This window comes from Silurus meridionalis, chromosome 29 (assembly GCF_014805685.1).
Source record: "Silurus meridionalis isolate SWU-2019-XX chromosome 29, ASM1480568v1, whole genome shotgun sequence".
In the NCBI taxonomy this organism is placed as follows: domain Eukaryota; kingdom Metazoa; phylum Chordata; class Actinopteri; order Siluriformes; family Siluridae; genus Silurus; species Silurus meridionalis.
In genome coordinates, this window is record NC_060912.1 from 5,049,865 (window position 1) to 5,072,083 (window position 22,219).

The 22,219-nt window shown below is 39.6% G+C and overlaps 1 protein-coding gene across 4 annotated transcripts; it reads left to right on the plus strand.

Moving 5' to 3' along the window:
- The first annotated feature begins 385 nt into the window (after nt 1-385).
- Nucleotides 386-20,896, plus strand: daxx (death-domain associated protein). Of its 4 annotated transcripts, none has more exons than XM_046844166.1 (13): nt 387-1,000; nt 2,023-2,151; nt 3,023-3,273; nt 4,551-4,925; nt 5,318-5,449; nt 8,222-8,338; nt 12,221-12,452; nt 13,206-13,375; nt 13,651-13,846; nt 15,141-15,594; nt 19,367-19,496; nt 20,471-20,485; nt 20,609-20,896. In XM_046844166.1, the coding sequence occupies exons 3-13, from the start codon at nt 3,067-3,069 to the stop codon at nt 20,666-20,668; spliced, it is 2,088 nt and encodes a 695-aa protein (XP_046700122.1). In that variant the 5' UTR covers nt 387-1,000; nt 2,023-2,151; nt 3,023-3,066; the 3' UTR covers nt 20,669-20,896. The 4 variants fall into 4 exon arrangements, with proteins under 4 accessions (XP_046700125.1, XP_046700122.1, XP_046700124.1 ...); XM_046844168.1 differs by having other exon boundaries at nt 3,053-3,273; XM_046844167.1 differs by having other exon boundaries at nt 387-689.
- The last annotated feature ends 1,323 nt before the right edge of the window (nt 20,897-22,219 follow it).

Genomic DNA, 22,219 nt, shown 5'->3' on the forward strand with positions numbered 1-22,219 from the left:
AGGAAGGAGTAAAAGAGGATGGCCAAGGAGGAGGTTTATGGATGTGGTGAGGGATGACATGCAGGTAGTTGGTGTGAAAGAGGCAGATGTAGAGGACAGGGTGGTATGGAGACGGATGATCCGCTGTGGCGTCCCCTAATGGGAGCAGCCGAAAGAAGAAGAAGCAGCTCAACTGTGAAATGTAAAAAAAAATACATTTCATAAGTCTGGCTTAGAAACTAATCCCACCCGAAAAAGGCTTTGTGTTGTGTTGTGTTTGTCTTGGATGCCAGGTGGCAGCAGCGAGCGAAAACTCGCATGAACCGAAGCAGAAGAAAAAGAAAAGGATGTGGAAAAAGCAGAAGATAGTGTTGTTCAATGAGTTTATCGCTTCTTCGCGCGTCCAATCAGAGCGCTCCGTGTTGCGGCGTCGGCTTGTTGCCATGATCTCGAGTACCTAAGCGGAGGAATCCACCAAGATTGTTTTTGGACGCAATTTTCCCCCTCCCTGTTGGGTTTTTAAATATAAATATAAAAAGAAAAAAAATTTTCCGCCTGAAGTTCTGCTTTGTTTGAGTTTTTTTGTAATATTTTATTCGATGGCATCTTGAGATGAGGGATTTCTGTGCAACACGCGTGGATTTTGCACACAAAGACTTGGCAACCTGGACGTACTCGAGCAAACGGTTTTGTGTTCCGGAGTGGCGCGTGTAAGTTTATTGTTCGACGGTGCTTTGTGTGGAGATGTTGAGTGGAGATTTGGTATTAAATGGCTTTATGGTGGGTTGGAGTTCATAAATTGACAGTAAACACCCTGCTGTATTATTTCCGAGTGGGAATATGAGTGCTGAAAGCGATGCTAACAGTATCCGGCAAAACAGGCTAACAGGCTTGTTGCAAAACAGGAAAACCCCCAACGCCAGCTTCTGAAATACTTCACATTTTTGGGGCAAGAAACCAAATTAACCAAACAATTCCTGAACCCAACTTGGATAACACTGTTATTAAAGTGTAAACAAAGGTAATAAAGTCAATTTGTTTCCTTTCTAGTACTCAGTTTTAGACGAGTAGAGGGAGTAAAATATTGTGTACAGCATTTCACACTTTTCCACCCATTAAATATTAAACAGCGACCAATCCGATTTATTGATTTATTTTCATTATCATAAGGGGGGAAGCACAATGATTTAATGCTCTAAGTGTACACACTTATTTACGGCGAGAAGAAAAGGTCACGTGACTGTTACTTGTCGAGACACGATAACAGTGAAGCACGGTGGTGGAGGCGTCACCCTGGAAAAGCTGCTTGTGTTGTGTGGATTCTGGAATATGGACGCAATTGTGGTTAGTTCTAAACAACAAGAAGCAGAATAACATCATCTCTTAGGGGTTAAAGATGAAAGTCATCCAAGGAACGCCTTAGGAGTATGATGAGCTGCATTTTTCAAAAGGCGACAGTTAAAAACAAATAGACAAATGGACATTCGGTGCAACCCAGATGAGGATGGGTTCCCTCTTGAGTCTGGTTCCTCTCAAGGTTTCTTCCTATCGCCATCTCGGGGGGTTTTTCCTTGCCACAGTCGCCACCGGCTTGCTCATCAGGGACAAACTTACTTATGAAGAACATATTCACTTTTAATCACCACATTATCTCTGTAAAGCTGCTTTGAGACAATGTTCATTGTTAAAAGCGCTATACAAATAAAAATGAATTGAATTGAATTGAAAAACATCTTGACGTGAAGAAAGACAATGATGTGCGCACAAAGTCTCCATGATCGACCTGGAACCTTTTTTGAAGACGTGATGTGACTCTTAGATGATTTTGTATTTTTTTTTTTTTTTTATACAAAGCATTGATGTTAGTTAGGAGTATTAATACTTAACAAGATCACTGCTTTGTTTTCAACTTGAATGTGGTTAATTTTATTTTTTATTTTTAACATTATAACAAACTGTATAAGGTCATGTCCGGGCAAATGGTTGTGCCGTGTTACTTGACTGATGAGGATGATTTGTTTTTTTTTGTTATTGTCTGTGCAGATACGAAGCAAGGAGCAGGGTGTAAACAAAGCTGTCAACTCGCACCATCAACTCACTTGTCCTGATGTTCCTTGAATTTCTTAAAGCCTCCGCTGAATGACCGAACGCCAACCGCTGCCTCCTTCCAAGGCAATTACACTACACTGTATTACAGCCGCTGATAAAGTTTAAATAAAAACTGATCCCGTGTTCAGGTTTCTTTGTATAGCATTTTGACAGTTTACATTATTTCAAAGAAGCTTTACAGAGGAAGAAATATAAATTCATAGTTCAAATTCTAAGTTTCCAAAATTTTCGGCATTATATATTATTAGAATATATTTGTATATCATCGGTATATATGCTATAATTTTGTAAATGTATGTCAAATTAAATGTAGACAAAGTGCACATTTAAGATTTAATCAAATTAATTAATTTTTTTTTTCTACTTGCTCTACGGCTTCTGAATATTTTTCACTGCCCAGGGATTTTATTTATTAGCTGTGCATATAATCACATGTTAATATGCTTATATTTGCATGCATGCAAGTTTTCTCAGTCTGTTGTTTTAAGTTTTAAAAACCATGTCTAGTTTTGAATGCGTTTTGCTTTCCAGTTCATTTCAGTTTTATTTCAGTTGTAACAGCACATACATGGTTATAAATGTGTTTTTCTGTATCATAATTTTCACTTTTAGTGCGTATTTACTTTTAGTATAGTTTGAATTTATACTATGAGAAGTCGTGAAATATTTGACTATGTATTCCACAAAAGACAAGATAATTCTAACATGCTACACAAATCGCTCAATGTTGAACTGTTTTGACATTAATGCAGATCAGAAATGTCCCTGAACCTGTAGTATCAAACCCGTATAGAATCAAAGTCCACAATATCGAAACTTAAAAAATTACAGCTTTTTTTTTTTGCTGACTCTACGCTATACACGTTTGAGAGATTTCAGTTGCGTATATGTAAATATCAAACCCTGAAACTGTTCTGACACCTTTTTACTTTAGAGTTTCATCAGCTCCTGTCCTTGATTGCAGCCGTTCCAAAAGCGATGGAAAACATCGTAATCCTTGATGATGACGATGCCGAGGAGCCTTCGTCGTCTTTGTTGCATCCTCCGACTTCTTGCGTGTCCAGCACGTCCAACACGCCTCTCGCCTCTCAGCTGCCATCAACACACATCTCAAAGTCTCCATTTGCTTCTTCCAAAAAGGAGAGTCATGTCCTAAAAGTGGAGAATGAAAAGCTCTTTAATGAGGTTTGTAAATGCTGAAATGTATACACACATACATCTACATACATCTATATATATCTGTCTAATAATGTGTTTCTATCTCCATACTGCCTACATATAAGTAAATACATTAATGTTTTTTTTTTTTTTATCGATATGGCGAGAAAAAGCAGAGGTCTGTTGCGGCGTTTAAACACAAGACTAAGTTAAGATAGTTAAGTGCTGTCACACGATTGATATATTCTTAAGGTGAAGGTGTTCAGGAGCCAGGAACCTGAAAAAAATGCCACTGAGCATCACTTCTCCTTCTACAACAATAAATTCTGAAACCCGTGCAATACACTGCGTCCTTGTGAACAATCAGAACAGCGAATAACGTTTTCGAGGAAGTTGTTTATGTTTGAAAATTCATACAGTGCATAAGAATACATTTCCTTATTAAGAATAAACATAATTTTTAAAATTAATTTGTAAATATTCAACACTGCTTAAATATTAATGTAATATATTAATCTACTATCATTTTGTTATTCGTTTTTGTAATCATCAGTGTTACTTTTACAGAATCATTTAAAATAGCACTTTTCACAAGATAAATATCCACACATCACTTTGTAAAATGTAACAATTTTTAGATACCGTAATTTTCGGACTATTAAGCGCAAATATAAGCCGCACCCACTGAATTAGACACAGATTTTTATTTTGAACATAAGACGCACCTGTCTATAATCCTACATTGAAACTAATGAACTTTACACAGGCTTTAACGAAAGACAGTGTCTGTTACACGGCTTGTATATAAACAGTAGCCTACCAAGAAAGTCATTGTTCACTGTCTTCCTCCTTCCTTTCACAACAATTTCTCTCGAGAGTTTATCTTTTGGCATCGTTGTGCGTTTAAAAATCACCATCGGTGAATCTTTTCTCCCGATGCCGTGCAGCTCAGAACACAGGTGAAGTGTAACATGCCCGGTTGTTTTCAGCGTGACGAATGATTTGCATTTCCTGTTGACGGTACGAGTGAGCGGCAGGTCAAACATCAGAGAACATCATCCATATTTATGATGTGGTGCAGCCCGATTCGGTGCTCGATTTGATGTAAAGAGTTTCATTGGTTCACCTGAACCCGTTCTGCAATTTGATTGGTCTAATGTTATGGGGCTCAGTTTTTTGGCTTGAAACTTGTGATGCCGGTAAAAACCCAGGAAAAATCCATAAATTAGCCGCTTCATTGTTTAAGCGTTCATTGTTCAAAGCGTTAACTTGTTTACAATTTTTTTGTTCTTGACCCTGCACAGTTTGTAAATCATTGCGAGGAACACACTCGAGCACACCCTGAGGTCGTGACTTTCCTGAAGACAAAATACTCCAAGGCCTTGCCCGACTTCCTGATGTCCGTGGAGTTCCGGAACGCTGTGGGTCGCTGCCTGACACGAGCCCAATCGCAAACCAGCAAAACATTTGTTTACATAAACGAACTTTGTACCTTGCTTAAACAGCACTCGAGCAAAAGGAGGGTTGTCATACAGCACTCTAATGTCAAAAAGCAGGAGAAAACTGACAGCAGAGAGGACAAAGAAAAGGGGAAGACCGACATGATAGAGGAATCTTCTTCAAGGCCGACAGAAACTGGGGAGGAGGAAAGGAAAACCAAACGAGCTTCCAGGAGACAGGTAGATCGCAATTTCCCTGATTCCCTGTGTTCCAGTTAACACTTATACAACAAGTTATTAAAACTTATTATTTCGAGTGCATTAAAAGGTTAAAATTTTATATACTACAGGTTTTGCTTTACTAATTAATATATATATGCAGCTGTACATCGACTTAACACAAAGCTGTTACAGCAGTAAATATTCTGTGTGTGTAAAAGTATTTTCAGCATAAAGTTATGTAGGTAAAGATATATGCAGCTAAAAACCATGCCGGGGGGTGGACTCGATACACTAATTTATCCCAGGTTCTCTGTGTGGGCAGAAGAGATGTAACGTGTGTGTTAGCTGCAGTTAGAAGCTAACTCATGTTGTAAGATGATAAAGTCTCTCTCTCTCCCGTTCTCTTTCAGATAGCATATCTGGAGAACTTGTTGAAGGTTTATAATGATGAGATCAGACGCCTGCAGGAGGCAGATTTGAGTTTGGAGGATCTGGAGAAGGAGGACTCGAACTATATCCAGGAGCATAAACTCAAGCGCAAAGTAAGTTCTTACAGAATAATTGACACAAACAAAATCTAAATCAAAATCTAGAACAAAATCAAAATCAAAGAGCAGCCTTATATTAATATATAAATTGTACATGAATGCTAATTGGAACTATGGTGAAAGTTCTGCCCCTGCTGTAGCCTTCACTGGTAGAGGTACATATAAAGAGCCTGTACCTTTTCATTGAAGCAGACTTGGGCAGATCCTAAAAGTTTTTAGTATTATTAATCATTGATATTCATAATAATTAATGAATTAATAATTCTTCTTCTTTCGGCTGCTTCACAGCGGATCATCCGTCTCCATTCCCCCCCTGTCCTCTACATCTGCCTCTTTCAAATTAACTACCTGCATGTCTTCCCTCACCACATCCAATAACCTCTTCCTTGGCCATCCTCCTTTCCTTCTGCCTGGCAGCTCTATCCTCAGCATTCTTCTACCGATAGTCCCATGTTCCTCCTCTGCACATGTCCAAACCATCTCAATCTCACCTCCCTCACCTTGTCTCCAAAACGACCTTCATGCGCTGTCCCTCTAATAAACTCATTTCTAATCCTGTCCATCCTCGTCACTCCCAACGAAAACCTCAACATCTTCAGCTCTGCTTCCTCCAGCTCCACCTTCTGTCTTTTACTCAATGCCACTGTCTCTAATCCATACAACATCGCAGGTCTCACCACAGTCCTATAAACTTTTCCTTTCACTCTTACAGATACCCTTGTATCACAAATCACTCCTGCTATCACTTTTTTCCACCCACTCCACCCTATCTGCACTCCTTCTTCACTTCTCTAACAAACTCTCCATTACTTTGCACTGTTGACCCCAGGTACCTGAACTCCTCCACCTTCTCCACCTCTTCTTCCTGCAACTCCCCACTCCACTGCAAAATACTCCCTCCATCTTCTCAACACACTCTCCTCACTAGTCAACACATTTCCATCTGCATTCTTTATTGCTCTAACCTGTAGCACATTCTTCCCAGCTCTGCCTGGCCAATTGCAAAACAATTAATTACATTTTTGCCAATTTAATTGCTTCCTCTAATAAAAACAAGGTAAACTATTTAAATCTTGATCACAAATGTTAATAATAATAAAAACTGTGTTATAAAAAACAAGCAATCCAACCTCTATTTTCTCAATGGGGTTAAGGTCTGGACTCTGTGGTGGGCAATTCCATGTTTGAAAATTGTCTAATGCTCTCTGAACCACTCTTTCACAATTTGAGCCCAATGAATCCTGGCATTGTCATCGGGGAATATGCTCATTTTACATTTACATTTGCGGCCTTTATCCAGAGCGACGTACAAAAGTGTTTTAAATCTCTAGTAATAAATAAATCTACACTGGTACGCAAGATTAAAAACTTAATATAAACATAACTCGAATTCTACAAACTTGGAAAGTGCTAATTTGATGCTCATGCCATCAGGGAAGAGAAAATCAATTGATGGAATAACCTGGTCATTCAGTATATTTAGGTAGTCAGCTGACCTCATTCTTTGGGCAAATAATGTTGCTGAACCGAGACCTGACCAACTGCAGCAACCCCAGATCATAGCACTATAGGCACTCGGCATGATGGGTGCATCAGTTCATCCGCCTCTCTTCTTCCCCTGATGTGCCCATCACTCTGGAGCAGGGTAAATCTGGACTCACCAGACCACATGACCTTCTTCCAATGTTCCAGAGTCCAATCTTTATGCTCCCTAGCAAATTAAAGCCTTTTTTTTTCTTTCCAGATTAGCCTCACTGATAAATTGTTTTCTTAAGGCTACACAGCTGTTTAGCCCCAATCCCTTGAGTTCCCTTCAAAATGTGCATGTGGAAATGCTCTTACTTTCACTATTAAATATAGCCGAGTTCTACTGTTGTTTTTTATTAAATGAACATTTTATATATATATACACACACACACACACACATATACAGTACAGACCAAAAGTTTGGACACACCTTCTCATTCAAAGAGTTTTCTTTATTTTCATGACTATTAAAATTGTAGAGTCACACTGAAGGCATCAAAACTATGAATTAACACATGTGGAATTATATACATAACAAAAAAGTGTGAAACAACTGAAAAATGTCATATTCTAGGTTCTTTAAAGTAGCCACCTTTTGCTTTGATTACTGCTTTGCACATTCTTGGCATTCTCTTGATGAGCTTCAAGAGGTAGTCACCTGAAATGGTCTTCCAACAGTCTTGAAGGAGTTCCCCGAGAGATGCTTGGCACTTGTTGGCCCTTTTGCCTTCACTCTGCGGTCCAGCTCACCCCTAAACCATCTCGATTGGGTTCAGGTCCGGTGACTGTGGAGGCCAGGTCATCTGGCGCAGCACCCCATCACTCTCCTTCTTGGTCAAATAGCCCTTGATGCCTTCAGTGTGACTCTACAATTTTCATAGTCATGAAAATAAAGAAAACTCTTTGAATGAGAAGGTGTGTCCAAACTTTTGGTCTGTACTGTGTGTGTGTGTGTGTGTGTGTGTGTGTGTGTGTGTGTGTGTGTATATGTGTGTGTATATATATATATATATATATATATATATATATATATATATATATATATATATATATATATTTTTTTTTTTTTTTTTTTTTTTTGTTTTTTTTTTTTTTTTTTTTTTTTTTTGTTTATTACCACAAACATATAGAATATATGAATGAAACATTCTACACACTTGGACTTAAGAAATTTAAAATAGTTACTCGTGTTCTGTGTGGATTTTCTGTTATCACCTGCTATGAATGGACTGTTTCAGATTATGAAGATCTATGATAAGCTCTGTGAGCTGAAGAACTGCAGCACACTCACTGGAAGAGTAATGGAGCAGAGGATTTGCTTCAGTGGCACTCGTTACCCAGAAATCAACAAAAAGGTACTCGTTTTTCTTTTGTAATTTGCACTTGTTTAGCTTTGTACATTTAGAACCTCCTCCAAAGCTTTCAAGAAAAAAATGCTAATTTCACAGCCATCAGGGCGGCACAAGCCAGTGCAGGTCCCAAGCCTGGGTAAATGGGGAGGGTTTCGTTAGAAAGGGCATCCAGTGTAAAACATGTGCCAAATCAAATATGCGGATCACGAAAGAAAAATTCATGCTGGATCGGTCGAGGCCCGGGTTACCAACGACCGCCACAGGTATCGTTAGCCAACTATGACTGGTAAAGGGAGAGAGGTAGCTGATATGATGGAGAGGAGAAAGGTAGATATGTTGTGTGTTCAGGAGACCAAGTGGAAAGGGAGTAAGGCCAGAAACATTGCAGGTGGGTTTAAACTGTTCTATCATGGTGTTGATGGAAAGAGAAATGGTGTAGGGGTGAATTTGAGGGAAGAGTTTGATAAGAGTGTAGTGGAGGTGAAGAGAGATTCTAATAGGGTGATGATTGTGAAGCTGGAAGTTGAAGGGGGTGATGATGATAAATATCAGTGCTTATGCTCCACAAGTGGGTTGTGAGATGGAGGAGAAGGAAAAATTCTGGAGTGAGTTAGATGAAGTGGTAGAAGGTGTACCTAGGAATAAAAGATTTGTGATTGGGGTGGATTTCAATGGGCATGTAGGTGAAGGAAACAGAGGCGATGAGGAGGTGATGTGTAGGTATGGAATGTAGAAGGGCAGATGGTGGTAGATTTTGCTAAAATTATAGAAATGGCAGTGGTGAACAATTATTTTAAGAAGAAGGAGGAGCATAGGGTGACATAAGAGTGGAGGAAGGTGCACACAGGTGGACTATGTTCTATGTAGGAGATGCAACCTGAAGGCGATTGGAGACTGTAAGGTGTTGGCAGGGGACAATGTAGCTAAACAGCATTGGATGGTGGTCTGTAGAATGGTTTTGGAGGTAAAGAAGGGAAGGAGAGTGAGGACTGAAAGAAGAATAAGATGGTGGAAACTGAAGGAGGAAGAATGTAGTGTGAGATTCAGGGAAGAGGTCAGACAGGGGCTCAGTGGTGGTGAAGAGGTGCTGGATGATTAGGCAACTACTGCAGAAGTGATAAGGGAGACAGCTAGAAAGGTACTTGGTGTGACATCTGGAAATAGAAAGGAAGACAAAGAGACGTAGTGGTGGAATGAGGAAGTGCAGGAGAGCATAAGGAGAAAGGGTTGGCAAAACAGAATTGGGATCGACAGAGTGTTAAGAAAAGTAGGCAGGAGTACAAGGAGATGCGGCAGCAGGTAAAGAGGGATGTGGAATATGAGGAGCTGTATGAGAGGTTGAACACTAAGGAAGAAGAAAAGGATTGGCCAGGCAGAGGGACCGAGCTGGGAAGGATGTGCTGCAAGTTAGAGCAATAAAGGATGGAGATGGAAATGTGTTGACTAGTGAGGAGAGTGTGTGGAGAAGATGGAGGGAGTATTTTGAGCAGCTGATGAACGAGGAAAATGGGAGAGAGAGAGAAGGTTGAATGGTGTGGAGTTGGTGAAGCAGGAAGTGGATAGGATTAGTAAGGAGGAAGTGAGAGCCGCAATTAAGAGGATGAAGAGTGGCAAGTCGGTTGGACCAAATGACATACTGGTTGAAGCATGGAGATGTTTAGGAGAGATGGCAGTGATGTTTTTAACAAGGGAGGCGAGATTGAGATGGTATGGACATGTTCAGAGGAGGGACATGGGGTATATTGTAGGAGAATGCTGAGGATGGAGCCACCAGGAAGGAGGAAAAGAGGAAGGCCAAGGAGGCAGTTTATGGATGTGGTGAAAGAAGACATGCAGGTAGTTGGGTTGAGAGAGGCAGATGTAGAGGACAGAGGGGTATGGAGACGGATGATCCGCTGTGGCGACCCCTAATTGGAGAAGCCGAAAGAAGTAGTAGTAGTTTATTGTACAATTTGAGTGTATCTACAGTTTGTGTGTGTATATATACACATATACACCATGCATTTGGAAAGTATTCATACCACCTTCACTTTTTTTATGTTGCAGCCTGATACCACAAATATTTTTTTTGCCTCATCAAACCACATTCAGTACACCATAGTGACAAAGTGAAAACAGAATTGTAGAAATGTCTAATTTTTGTATTATAATTATTATTATTTTTCTTTATGAAAATCTCACATGCACATAAGTATTTAGCCCCTTTACTCAGTACTAAGTTGTAGCACCTTTGGCAACAATTACATCCTCGGGTCTTTTTGGGGTATGATGCAACAAGCTTTGCACACCTGGATTAGGGGATTTTCTGCTACTTTTCATGGCAGATCATTTTAACCTCGGTTAGGTTGGATGGGGATTTTTAGTGGAAAGTCACTTTCGGGTCTCTCCAATAGAGTTCAAGTCAGACCTCTAGCTGGGCCACTCCGGGACATTCACAGAATTGTCCCTTAGCCACTCCTGTGTTGTCTTGGCTGTGTTCTTAGGAATGTTATGCAAGAAGGTTAGCCTTTAGCATAGACTGAGGTCCTGTGGAACAAGATTTCGTTGAGGATATTTTTGTGCTTTGCTCTATTCAGCTTTCTTTGAACCCTGACCAGTTACCAAGTTCCTGCTGCAGAAAAACACCCTCATAGCCACCATCAAGCTTTATGTTTGGGCGGGTTTGGGCAGGTGATGACCGGCACACGATTACCTCTAGATATAATGTTTGCAAGCAGTTCGATTTTGATTTCATCAGACCAGAGTCTGAGCGTCCTTCTGGTGTCTGTTGGCAAACTCTTAGCGAGTATCCATCGGTTTCTAGCCACTGCATTAAAGCTCAGCTCTATGGAGGGCTGCAGTGATGGTTGTCCTTCTCGAACTTTGTCACATCTCCACAAAGGACCTCTGGAGATCGGTCAGAGAGACCGCTGTGCTCCCTCGATTGCTCAGTTTGGCTGGGCAAACAACTCTTGGAAGAGTCCTGCTTGTGCCACACTTTTTTCATTTGAGAATTTTGGAGGCCACTGTGTGCTCGGGAATCTTCAGTGCAGCAGCAATTTTTTTGTAGCCTTCCCAAGATCTGTGCCTTGCAACAATCCTATCTATGAACTTTGCAGCCACTTCCTTTGACCTTGGTGCTTGGTTTTTGCTCTGATATGCATTGTCTGATGTAAGGCCCTATACAAAGTGGCCGTGTGCCTTTTAAATCATGTTCCATTAATAATCGTTTCCACAGGTGGACTCAAATCAGAAACATCTCCGCAAAGTTCAAGAGAATTGTTAGGCGCCTGAGCTAATTTTCAAATGTTGTTGGAAAGGTTCTGAATACCTATGTACATTTTTTTTTTTGTTGTTGTTGCTTTTTTTTTTTTAAGAATTTAGACTTTTAGAATTCTGTTTTCACTTTGGCATTACGGGGTACTGAGTGTAGATCAATGAGAGTCTACTGGATTGTTCTTTTGACTCCACACTAAATTTGGGTTTGAGATTAAATGATAAATATCAGAATTTCATGATTTATTTTCTGATATTTACATTTTGATGTGTTTAACAACACAAAACATTGCACCTTTTGGTGGTAAACTATTCAGTAAATACTTCTTAGGTAGAAACACTGGTACAGAGAGAAAGAGAGAGAGATCAACAGAGAAACCCACAATAGACTGTTGAGTCATTCTAAGAAATCTTTCTTTGGTTTGCTTGATTTACACACCCATGCATGTAACCTGAATAATAAAACTTCTAAATGTTGCAACTGTCCTGCAAAAGAAGTTTGGTGTTCTAGGCTTGTATATTGAGTATATTTGAGATTGTTGGGCTAATCTATTTGGAAACCCCTGCTCTAAAGCCTTTTCAAATGGAGTTGTTGTATCTGTCCCCAATTTTTCCTCGCACATATATTAGATTGAGCGTTTTATAAACCAACCCGAGGCCAATCAGAACCCTCCGGATTACAGGGACATCCTTCAAGTGGTGAAGCGTGCCAACGAGCGCAGTCAGCTGATGCTGAGCCGTAAGCAGGAGGCACAGATTGCTCAGGAGGTGTTCCGCGAGACGGGCAACAGGCTTCAGGAGCGGCGCCACCTTGACATGGTCTACAACTTCGGCTCACACCTTACAGACTTCTACAAACCGAGTAATTCATCTTCCAATTAATCTTTGTTTAAACAGGGTGTTTTTTTGCATTATATGTAAATGAGGTGGTATCAAAAAATCGGGACGAGCTCTGTTTACAAGAAAGTACTTAATCTATGGTTAAACACCATTACCTTTAAAATAGTGTGCTTGCCCAGCAATACAGCGCTCCCAGCGTTCCTGCCACTTCGCAAATTTGTCCTGCAAGTCTTTTTTTGAAGCGTGTCAGCCTCTTCTGTGATTAGAGCTGGATCTTTGCAGTGGCGTCAAAACAGTGGCCTTTAAGCCTTCGGTAGGAGGGTGAAGTCTGCAGGAGCCAAATCTGGCGAGTAGGGCGGGTGCGGAAGTGAGATTGTGTGGCTTGTTCTCCGATGATCACCATGCACACGTTGTCAAATGGTTTTTGACCTCTGTAAAGGTTTTCCTGATCTCTCGTTGTCGTCCAGCGAAGTTTTCCATTCTTATAGTGCACGTGCCACTCAAAACGCTGTTTAATGCAGAATTTCACCCTTTGTTCTTTGTTCTAACTTGCTGTCCATGATGAAATAACAGACGTGGTAATGGATGTGGTCGGAATAGCACCAGTTGCTACCATTAGTGAATATTTTTGATACCACCTCGAAAAGTAAATGGAAACACACACTTTAACGAATTACCATTGTGCTGCTCTAATCATGTTACTTTTTTTTGTGTGCATTTTTGATACCGTTTCTGAATTTCAATAACATCTGTTTTATCTTTGTTACAAATACAGCTGCAGATCCTGCGCTTTGTGATTCCGAGTTATCCCAAAAGCTACGCTCTAACAGAGAGCTGGCTCTCAGTTCCCTAGAGGTGGTCATCAACAAGTACGCCAACAAACAGGACGATACGGAGGAGGAGGAGAGGAGAAAACGGCTTGGGAAAGAGAAACAGAAAAAAGAGGTGAAAAGGGTAAAAGAAATGGGATGGGAATGTGCTATTTACATAAAGAAAAGCGATAAATCCTACCCAAAGAACTTATAAAGGTACCAAACTGCTTCTTCCACATTTGCTTTTCTTTTTGAAAATCTGTAAAGGGCTTTTGGCAGACTGGCGTTTGCGAAAGTTGGATTATGTTTGTGGCACATTTTTCTGCCCTGAGCTTATGGAGGGGAAAAAGTTCAAATCAAAACCATTAAATAGAATTAAAGTAATTTTTTCCAAACTGTTTGGTACAGAATGGAGAGCAGGAATCAATAAAAGCAGAGAACTGTAAAAAGAGCGGAGATGAAAATGAAGAGGAGGAGGCAGGGGAAGAGGACGAAGAGGAGGAGGAGGAGGAGGAAGAAGAAGAAGAAGAAGAGGACGAGGAGGATTCTTCAGATCCAGATATTGACGAGGAGATCCAGGCCAGTGAAGCACAAGCCAGACCAGGTGTGAAATAGCTATGAAATGATTTTTGTTCGCCCAGCTGAATGTGCAGGTGTTGCAAAGCAGCTGTTTACTTTAAGGAATTGATGAGCTTCACAAAAACCTTCTAAAATAGATAAAGTTAGTTCCTTTGTTTTATTATGTGTTTTGTCATCTTCCTGCTGATGGATGACTAAGGAACTAGAGGTCAACCGATTTATTTCACAGATACGAATAGCTAGGTTGGATCGTATTTGCCGTTAACCGATTAATTAACCAGCAGTTTTTAAAAGTGATACTGAATAAAAACAAAAAACAAACACACACTGCGTATTAAATAGTACTGAACTTTTAATTTAAATTCTCTGTGCTTAGAGAAAACATTTAAAGAAAGCCAAGTTAAGCATGACTAACTGGATTTATGCGAAATGGTAACGCTTTAAAGTAATATTCCGTTTGTAGCATTACCTGAAAGAAATAAATGCTTCCGAAGTGGTGGTTATTGTTTAATTTAAAAATGTACTCACACAAGGCGTTAGTGAGCCGCCTCTAGAGCCCACTCTTGTACTTTAATTACAGCGGACCTTCTCAGCCACTTCGGTGCAGATGGCAACCTGGAAAAATCGGTATGGATTTTTGCAGCTAGTTCCAGCAATTCACTGTGTGTCTATTAATCTGCAAAACTGATGACCGACTGATGATGTTAACGGGGAGATGAATGTTGTACTGGTTTATCTGGTAAAAGAAAGAAAAGGAAAGAGAACGGTGTGCAGCTTTTCTCAAGTGTGTTTAGTCTGTTCCAGGAGGAACTGAATATTAAACTTCCCCAGTGTTCATTGAGCTCAGTTTTCCCCCGGTGTGTCTCTCTCTCCTCTTTATTGGCGTCACCAAACTGAAACAGAGCACACTGATTAGTCTCATCAGCTGCAGGTGTTTTTTATCGCTCGTTCTGTCCGGCTCCGTCGTCCACTCGTGCACCGCTGGTACACTTGCATCGATCCAGCCTGAATTTAAATAAATGAGGACATGGCCTATCCTGGGCAGCGAATTTTTTTTAATTTATGTGAAATTTTTTCTTTGGTACTTGATGATTAAAAAAGTAAAAAGGTGTAATATGATGACAAAAAAAAAATATTTGCATTCTGTTGTCACTGAAACCGATCTAAAATATCGAATGAAATGACTTAAGATTCATTTCTGTTTATTTTCCAATAACAAAAGGTGCATGTAAATATGTCCTGTATTAGATCATTGCAGATTGTCCTTTTTTTAATCTATTGTATCAGAATGAAAAGATTTCCTTTGTGTTATATTTCAGATGATGATGAAGACGAGGAGGAAAATCTGAGCGTTAACGATGAGCTCGTGCAGCCCAACAGCAACGGCTCGTGTCAGTCAGTTAAATTACCCGACTGTGGAGAGACAGTTGAGAGCGGCGATGAAGTTCCACCGTCCGAAAGTAGAACAGAAAAACCGCTCAAACACGAACGTTCCACAGACGTCCCCTCCTCCTCAGACAGCCACAGTCAGACGTGTGGCCCAGACCCTCAGTCTACGGAGGACGTTTTGCTCGTTTCTAACACTTGTCTCTCAGCTGACTCGAACGGCGTCAGTGAAGCTACAGAGATTCCACCCACCTCCCCTGAGAACAGCGGCTCCTCCCCACTGACTGTGTTTGCCAATCATCCCGAGGTGACTAACAAGACGTGTAACAGCAAGAAGAGGAAGCGGGAATCAAAGAAGAACCACATCATCGTTCAAAATGGCACTAGGTAAACTTCAACAAAAAAAAATCTATAAAAAAATAAGCTTGGTTTTCAAAGTGATCATTAGATTCTATAATAAATAGGGCTGTCAATCGAATAAACATTTAATCACAATTGTCATTAGTTGACTCGTGATTAATCGCAACTTAATTGCACGTTTTTTTCTCTCTTCTAAATGTACCATAAATTAATATTTTTCAAGTTTTTAATATTGTATAGTATTTATTATTGGTGAAACCATAGTCAACACAGAGCATGAAGACTAGACATGTTTTAAAGGTCATAGATGTTTTTTAAAGAACTTGTTCATGAAAAAACCACATGAAAACCACATGAAAAAAACAGAAAAACAACAGAAAAACCAAAGGTTCCCATAACTTATATTTATTTGCACTCAGCACGTTGCTGAAATAGACAAGCTTGTTTACATTTTCAGATGACAGGGCAGCTTGAAAAAATGTATTGTAAATGTTTTTAAGTTATTATGGTGTTTTAATTTACGTAAAACACCAGCACACCAAAAATATTTCCACAAGGACGGTTTTAATTGCCGGCGGCTTGATTTGAGACTTGGCACATCAGTAACACAAATGTTTTTGTTTGAGTTTTTGTTAAAAAAAAATTGTAAACAGAAATGTTCGATAATAAAAAAAATGGCGGAAATCACGATCACAGGTTATCCCATAAATGTAAAAATAAAGGACCCTAGTTTATTTTACAAATCTGTTAATGAGCTATAATATCATCCAGTATAACTGTCAATAGTCAACTGCTAATTGCGCAGAACTACAACATTTAAAAGCTACCTTTAACCTCTTTTGCCTTCAGGAAACCTGCCTAGCTCCAGACAGTCACTTTTTCATTACAATTACATTCATTTTTACAATTACATATCCTTTAATGTGCCTGGTTGAAATAGTGTCCATTGGTGGGTCAGCCATACTAATAAGAAAGAACATACAAACACTACAAAAAAGTTCCTTTCAGACAACGTATAACCTTATAACCAGCTATTTACTATGGAACTTTTAAAATATTTTAATTGCTCAAACGACACTGCTGTTGGTCTGAAAAAATCCACTACCAGTTTTTAAAACACCTACCCCAAAGCATCTATCCTCTTGGACAACTATAACACCATCTGGAGGTCAGGAGATGTTCCACCCCACTGGAAAGAGGCAATAATTATACCTATACCTAAAGCAGGCAAAAGATCATACCAATCCGAACAACTATCGCCCTATAGCCCTGACCAGCTGTCTGTGTAAAACTACGGAATTGTAAATCTTGTGTGAATACTGGAGACCAAACACGAAATCATCAACTACCCATGTGGTTTTAGACACTGAAAAAATTAATACAGAATGTGTTTGTCAAAAAAGAGCACACTAGCGGTCTTCTTTGACCTCGAAAAAGCATACGATACAAGATGAAAATATGGCATTTTAAAAGACTTGTACGAAATGGGTGTAGCATACTCACTGCTTCTGCGCTGGAAGAGAGAGAGAGACAGGCAAAGGTTCACCAAGCAGAGCTTTCTTTATTTATTCCATTTTCACCCCGGCGCCTTCCTATTACAGTACTCACACCAGAGCTCACCCACACACTCGCGGTTTGGGACGCCTTTCCATCTAGACATCTGCCGGCGGCCACTCACAGATCAGCCCACCTTCCTCGGGTGTCCGCCCGCCTCACTTGCGGATCGACATGCTTTCTCTCTGTAGCGCCCACCTGAGTTTTCTTGCGGACCAGCATGCCTTTTCCTGGGGTCCGTCCAGGTGCACTCGCCGGCCGGCAAGTCGTTCTCTGGCGCCCACCTGTGCTCAGTCACCGTTCGGTGACCCTTGCACTTGTCTCTTTGCTTGGTGTGTCTGTCCCCGAGGCTGGTGCCATGCTCCTCTTTATTGGCACCACTGTAGCAAATTCCACTGGTTCCCCGTGGTTCCGCGGCCGGGGCTCACCCAGACACTCGCAGTTTGGGACACCTCTATCTAGAAGACTGCTGACAGCCACTTGCAGATCGGCCCGCCTTCCTCCGGCATCCACCCGACTCACTTGTGGATGGGCCTGCTTTCCATTCTCAGTGCCCGACAGAGTTTCCTCGCAGACCAGCATGCTTTTCCCTGGTGCCTGCACACGCTTAGCAACCGTTCGGTTCGGCTCGTCTTTCTCATCTTCCGCAAGTCTCCCTGCTTGATGGCTCTCTTTTCGAGGCTGGGGTCTCGCTCCTCTTTATTGGCGTTGCCGGAGTGAAAGAGTGCACTGATTAGTCTCATCAGCTGCAGATGTTTCTTACCGCGGATTGAGAACTCTTTATGGAAAGTGAAACCTTTAAAGTCCTCAAAGAAACCATGTTTCTGGGATTCAATTTTGATAACAAACTGTCATTGATCCCACATATGACCCTGTTAAGAAAGAAATGCTATAAAACATAGTTTGCATAGTACTTTTAAAATTGTCTAAGATGCAGACCATACTACTCGGACTGTACAGGTCTATTCCCAGATGGACTACGGAAGTGTAGTCTATGGTGCAGCCAGGAAATCCTGTACCAGAATATTAGATACAGTACACCACCTAGGAATAAGACTCTCTTGGAGCATTCAGGACATCACCAGTTCAAAGTTTATTCATCGAAGCAAGAGAACCATCGCTTCAAAGCGGACGCTTGAAACTGGCTTTGCACTATGCAACCTAACTAAAGATGGACCTGAATAACCCGACTTATACTTCAGTCAATACCCACAGCTGTATGAACCTAGACCTATGTACATCAGCCCACTTGGGATCTGCATAAAACTCCATTTAGAAAACGGGGATATCAACCTAGACATACCTAGTACAGACACATACATGTCCTATACCACCCTGGATTATGAAGAAACCAAGCATCATAATGGACCTGACCAAGTATAAGAAGAAAGTGACTCAACCAAATGAATATAAACAATAATTCCTGGCTATAAGATGCTGCTTCCCATTACATAAAGCTTTATATACTGATGGATCCAGAAGGATCTGCATATCTGCAGCTGTAGCATTTGAACACCAGTGACGATGAAATTCTACCATTCTCAAACCAATAAGAAACTCATACCTCTTGAAAAAATCAACCAAACTATAAACCAAAGACAATTTCTCAACGTATAATTTATAACATAACATATATTGGACACACCAGCTAAATGCATTCCTGCTAAATGGAGAAGAATTCCCAACGCATCATCGCTGTAAAAAAAAATAAAAAATCATGGCTATAAACACACATTAATGGACTTCAATACACTTAAAAACAAGGCAGCCCTTTTACTCAAAAAGTACACTTAAAGGAATCTTCCAAATGTATCACCAAAGAAAATAGTAGAATACTTACAGAAAATTAAACTGAAGGACTCCATATAATCACTGAACTCTGCCATAATAAAAATCTGTAAAAGCTACAACATCTCATCATGCCCACCTAGATCTTGCCTGGATATTTCATGGGAATAGCCACCACTGCTGGCATGGGGTTTACTAACAATAAACAAATTGTTCTCTGAAAATAACTCGACATACTGCCGTTATTTTCAAAATAACTGGCAAAATTGTATAGGTATGCAAAGTAAATCTGGACTCATCCGACTACATGACCTTTTCCCATTGCTCCAATATCCAAGCTTTAGTGCGTTTAGAGCACTAGCAGTTGCAGTACTGATCTGTGTATTCAGGTCTGTGATGACTTCTATATATGTGCTGTTTGCTGAAATGTCACTGAACTGTAAATGTTGTGTTTTAGCAACAGTAATGCATCGCTAAACATTAAAGTGGCCTGTAGCCCCGTGCAAGTGGACTCGACCCGGGCGGACACACCCACTCAGGATATGGTCAGCAGCACTCATGCCTCACCACCCCCTAAAAAGCACAAGGCAAGTCTGTGTGTATGTGTGGCAGATGTTAATTACGAATATAACGAACTCCCTCTTTTTCCCTCTTTTTCCCTCTTTGCGATTTTTCAATAAAAATGTTTTAATGTACTGTTTTTTTTTTTTGTTGTTTTTTTTTCATATAATTTTTCACAATTTAAGTTTTTAAAGGTGTCTGGGAGGGAGAAATAAACATTACTGGTGACACAGTCTAGAACTGGGAGGTAGAGGTGGTAGTTTAGAGGTTTGAATCCAAAATATCTTGAGTTCAAATAGCCAAACATTAAACTGCTACTACTGGGCCCCTGAGCAAGGCCCTTAATCTCATAGCTGCTCAGTTGTATGAATGAAAGAAATGTTGCTCTGGATAAGAGCAGCTGCCAAATGCTCAAGAAATGTTAATGTTTGCAAGCTTTTGTCATTTGCCAGAAAAACTCAGACTTTTTTTTTGTAGCACATTTTTGCATTTTACTATGTTCTACTATTTTACTAATTTTACTATATTTCCTTACTCCTGACTGATATTTCACTGGTATGCCCTTCAAGCATCATATTTGCAGTGACAGAAACATGAAAAGCGAAGAATACTAAATAAAATAGCATGTTTCACCTCTGTTTGCTCAACATAAAGGTTATTTGTAAGGTGTTTTTGACACCTTGTAGCTCTGCTCAAACTTGGTAGGGTAAAATGTTGTAAGATTGTGGGAAGAGAAGCTTCCAGTGAGTGACGGCTCAAATCAATCATTCTATCAAGGTTAAAAAAGTGGTATTTAAAAAGAATATAGAGATTTTATATATATATATATATATATATATATATATATATATATATATATATATATATATATATATATATATATATATATATATATACACACACACACACACACACAGACATGGACAAATTGTTGGTAAAATATGTACTTTAATTTAATACAGTATGTTTAAATATATATTTTTTTCCCCCCCCCACGTAGGTGCCAGTAATTCAGGTGGGAACATTTTACTAATTCTAATCTTGTCCCTGGTGTTGACTATACACAGAGACGTGTAAAAAGTCAGTACCGGTGATTTCTTTTTACCTGCTAACGAAAGCATTCTTTTATACTTCTTAGGTAGACGTTGCGACCCAGTGTGACCCAGACGCAGTGATAGTTCTCTCTGATTCGGACTGAGTCATTCCTTCTGCTGCCTACCTGGATGACGAGCTCTTATTTCCACAACCATCTGTGCTCCATATCGGCGGGTGCTTGACTGTATATACACCCATTCATTGTCTCTGCCACACGATTACCTTTTTACACTCGATCCCACCTTGCTGCACTGCCCGCTCGGCTCAGCAGCACAATTTCAGGGTATCTTAACTGGGTATTTTTTATTAAAGATTTCATTATTCTATTGAATGATCTATTCTGGGTTTTTTTTTTAAGCAGATAAAAGTTTGGTCTTTATCTCTGTGTAATTACATTTAATTAAACCGGGAAGGCCTAATTTATTTTTCTGTTGAGTTCCCATATAAACTCAATAAAAATGCTATTTTTGTGTAAAAGTCTTGTGGTGGTTTTCTTATTTTAAATGCCATTTTATTTTGGAGGGTGAAACAAGGCCAACACATCACACTGAAAAGCAGAAGACTGATTAATTTGCTTTTATATTTTTCTACTTCTTTCGGCTGCTCCCATTAGGGGGCGCCACAGCGGATCATCCGTCTCCACACTACGGATTTGCTTTTATATTGATTTTGTAAATGTTCAGTGAAAAAAATCAACAGGGCATTGCTTTTAAGGAGCATATGGAAGTGAATCAATATTATAAAATTTCTATTGCTGTACAATTAGAAAATGCTTCAAAATAATTTTATTACTTGTTTCAATTCCTGCTTCACTACATTTTAACTTGGCTGTGGATCCTGAATCAATTCACAGGTTTTCGAAATCAGAACTTTATACTTTATTGATCCCACAGGGAAAATGTTGGGTTGCAGTTGCTCACAGTAAAAATAAAGTAAAACCCATTATAAGAAATTTCAAATAAAATATACATAAATTATATATTAAGTAAAGATACTGTGCAATCAATGAGTTCCCAGTTTTATTTAAATATACTGTATGAAATGTTGATTTAGTGTATTTAGGCTTGACAAGATAGGGACAAAATGGTTGCTGGAATGTGAGGGCTGCACTCACCTTTCTGACATACTGCATGTGTGTGTTAGCTTTATAACTGTACCTATTTTGGTTCTTTCTGCACCAATATCAAAAGGTTTGCAATATTTGGTTTTGAAGGGTCTCTGTACTGGCTATCACAGTGCCATCTACACAATTAACAGTTAAAAGAACAAGAATGTATAAAAAAAATGAGATGTAAAAATGTTTGCTACACCAAAAACACTAGTTCTACAGTCTAAACACTACCCTTATGCCCTAAAAAACATACTCTGAACACTGTTCCTCTAAACAATTCACAGCATGTGTCCAGTGTCTCAGAATTTTAAGTTTGGATTCAGAACATTTAAGAACACTCGAGAAACAAAACCAAACACCTGCACACAATAAAAACCCCATGACTACAGTTTTTTTTTTTTTTTTTTTTAGATTTTATGTAATCAGTGTTTTTATTATTTCTTAATGTTTTATTATAGTTTTTCTTTTAAATAATATGTTAGTATATCAAGTGTGTTTAAATCTGATTTCACGGACTAAACAGAAGACTCAATGGAGCCAAGT